At 39.9% G+C, this 2,897-nt stretch overlaps 1 protein-coding gene across 1 annotated transcript in view; it reads left to right on the forward strand.

Moving 5' to 3' along the window:
• Positions 1–1,973, forward strand: part of LOC107086811 (chromosome unknown open reading frame, human CXorf38) — a 4,276-nt gene extending 2,303 nt beyond the window's left edge. The window contains exons 2-4 of the mRNA XM_015378014.1: positions 195–344; positions 447–641; positions 720–1,973. Of these exons, the coding sequence (XP_015233500.1) occupies positions 195–344; positions 447–641; positions 720–842 (468 nt within the window). The 3' untranslated portion in view covers positions 843–1,973. The remainder of the gene's footprint in view (positions 1–194; positions 345–446; positions 642–719) is intronic.
• The last annotated feature ends 924 nt before the right edge of the window (positions 1,974–2,897 follow it).

The raw sequence follows: 2,897 nt of genomic DNA on the forward strand, positions 1-2,897 counted from the left end.
TAAAGCTGCAGCTTTAAAATCGCTGTTAAAAGTGATTCTATCTACTGAGAATAGACTCAGAGGGTGAATTTGAAAGGACTTCACACTTTTCAGATTTTTGTTTGTAAATAGACTCGAGGAAGGGGGGGGGGGGTGTTTTCTTTTCACAAAACCCGGATTGATCTCTAACTGATGCTTTGTGATGTGGCCTTAAGGTGATTCAGTGCAGGAACGAGCTGATGCATTCGTGCGAGTTTCGGGTGAAGGATGACTGGATGAGGCACTACAGGACGACTCTGAAGCACTTTGTGCAGCAGCTCAGCAGCGTACCCCACATGCAAACCGTTGGGAGACAAATGGAAGATGTGAGCATGTTTCTAAAAACCACCGCTGCTCCTCTCACTCTCCTCTCATCTGTTTTGTCTGATGAGTTTCTCTGTGTGTTTTTTTTTTTTTTTTTGGTCCAGATGCTGACTGTTGATCTCTCCATATGTGTGTATGGTGTCGACCGACTGGACTCCGCTGGTACAGATCCTGATTCTGTCAGTGAGCAGGAGACCAGCCCTGAGGTAGTCAGCCAATGGGAGGCTGAGCTGCTGCAGGAGGTGTTGCAGGAGTGTCTGCAAGCTGCTAATGAGGAAGATGAGGATGCAAAGTCACATGTAGGCAGATCAAACAGCAATTCTTTTTCTTTCTTTTTCACATGTCGCACATCCCTTAACTCTCTGTTTCTTCTGTAGGACACGGAGCAGCTGAAGAAGCTGCGGGGCTTCCTCCAGGCTAACAAAGATCTAGGTGAAAGGTTTTCCACAGAGCTCCAAGTTATCAACTCTCTGGAGGTTAAAGGAGAAGAAAAAGATTAAAAGAACACAAAAACGCATAAATCCCTCTGCATGGGCTTGTTTGCATGGTTTGAAACAGGCCAGCACTCAGAATTCAAGTTGATGGATTATATATTTATTCTTTTGAATGTTTACATTTGTTAAAAGAATATTGTGGCGCGGTGCTGCAGAGAACCAAAGGTGTAACTATTACTGTCTGTGTATTGTGCAAATTTCTGCCAAAATATCCAAACATCGGTTTACACAGCAAAATAAATCGACTCAGAAACATTTTTGTTTTGTTTTTTCTTAGAAAAACCATAATGTGGCTTTACTTGGAGAGATTTTAATATGAGATTTCCCAAAACGTTAGAATATATTCACAGTTTTCTGTTTTTATATTTATGTGAGCTCCACCTTCAGCTTTGTTTCCCTCTGGAGGCAGATTTTCAAACGACCCTTTTGTTAATTTATCTCTAATCGATGTCAGTACTTTAAAAGTGATTACTCTTACAGAATATTTGTTTTTGTTTCTTATATTTTGCCCCAAAACTTCCCTTTGAAATCCTAATAGTACACCATCTGGATGTGTTATCTAAACTAGGCTAACAAAGAAGGCTAATACTTGCCACAGATTCATACACTAAAATATATCTTGCAAATTTGCAGCTTTTTGACAGATTTCTTCAGTTCCCTGCTGAATTTAAAGAGTTAAATCTCAACAGTCTGTATCCTGATTCATTCTTCAAATGTACTGTGAAGGCAGAAGAACAGATCAGGGATGACGTGGGGGAAAAAAATGCTTCTGAAAGTGCATTAATAATCTCCACTACACGCACATTTATTCAGTGCGAAGCACTGCATTGTTCTTACCTTGCAAAGTTTAGGCTGTCAGACATGTTTACGGAAGTGGACCCTGCTTGCGACCACGGTGGTCTGGCATCTGCAACTTATGCACACATCATGCGGTTTTGGTCCTTAGCTCTGACTCGTTCATCTATCCCTCCAAAGAGGAAGAAGGCTTCACTGCCTTTTTTCACTCATTTATGTCTAATTTTGTCAAAATGAAAATGGAATGGAAGGTAACGTGGGACTTTTCTATGACTGTGTAGAAAAACTGGACTTCCCTGATGTTCCTAATTGACATATGGTACACTGTTTTATTATCTTTTGAAAATAAAAAAAAATAATAAAAGTGTTTGGAAAAGAAACTAGTGCCAGAGAATTTATTTTTAGTTGTGGTAAGACTTCAGACATATTTTTTCTGTGAGTTTGAGTTTCTTCATATCCGAACAGGGTTATAGTTATATATTCAGGTTTAAATAAACTAACGCAAGGATGTATTAGGATAGTAGAACACTATATATATGAGCTGGATGATGATGCTTGACCTGATTTAGAAAAGGGGGAGTATTGGCCTAGGGCAGGGGTCTGCAACCTTTCATATCCAAAGAGCCGTTTTGCCCAGAGTACGACCAAATAAAAATTGTTTAGAGCCGCAAATAATACAATGACTTTTTCTAGAAAACCTTTTTAAAAGCTTGTATAGGAAATTAGTTGTTGCCATCTCAAACAATCAATTCATATATTTTTAATGTTAAAACATATAATTTTCAAGCTAATTCATAGAAAAATGTGTCTGAAAATATATTTCTGGTTCTTTTAAACTCATTCTCTTCCATCTTATAAAAAACGCTAAAGCTATTGATACCGGTATATATTATAGCAAATTATTTAGCTCTTTATATACATTTTAGCCAGTATTAAGAGCCAGTGGAGAGGGTCCAAAGAGCCATATGTGGCTCCGGAGCCGCAGGTTGCAGACCCCTGGCCTAGGGGTTAGAGCAGGGCGCTTGTGCTCTGAGAAGGTTCCAAGTACCTGGTTCGATCCCATCAGCCTGCACTCGGGCTCCCTGAGCAAGACCCCTAACCCTTGATTGCCCCCCAGGTGCAGCACAGTGGCAGCCCACTGCTCCCATAGGGGATGGGTTAAGATGCAGAAGTGAATTTCTCCAGTGTGAGATCAATGATGTTCATTTATTATCATTAAAAGAGAGACAATCTTTGACCAGCCGCTAGATTTCAGGAATATTTAGT

Source organism: Cyprinodon variegatus, unplaced genomic scaffold, assembly GCF_000732505.1.
Source record: "Cyprinodon variegatus isolate N-32 unplaced genomic scaffold, C_variegatus-1.0 Scaffold163, whole genome shotgun sequence".
Lineage (NCBI taxonomy): Eukaryota > Metazoa > Chordata > Actinopteri > Cyprinodontiformes > Cyprinodontidae > Cyprinodon > Cyprinodon variegatus.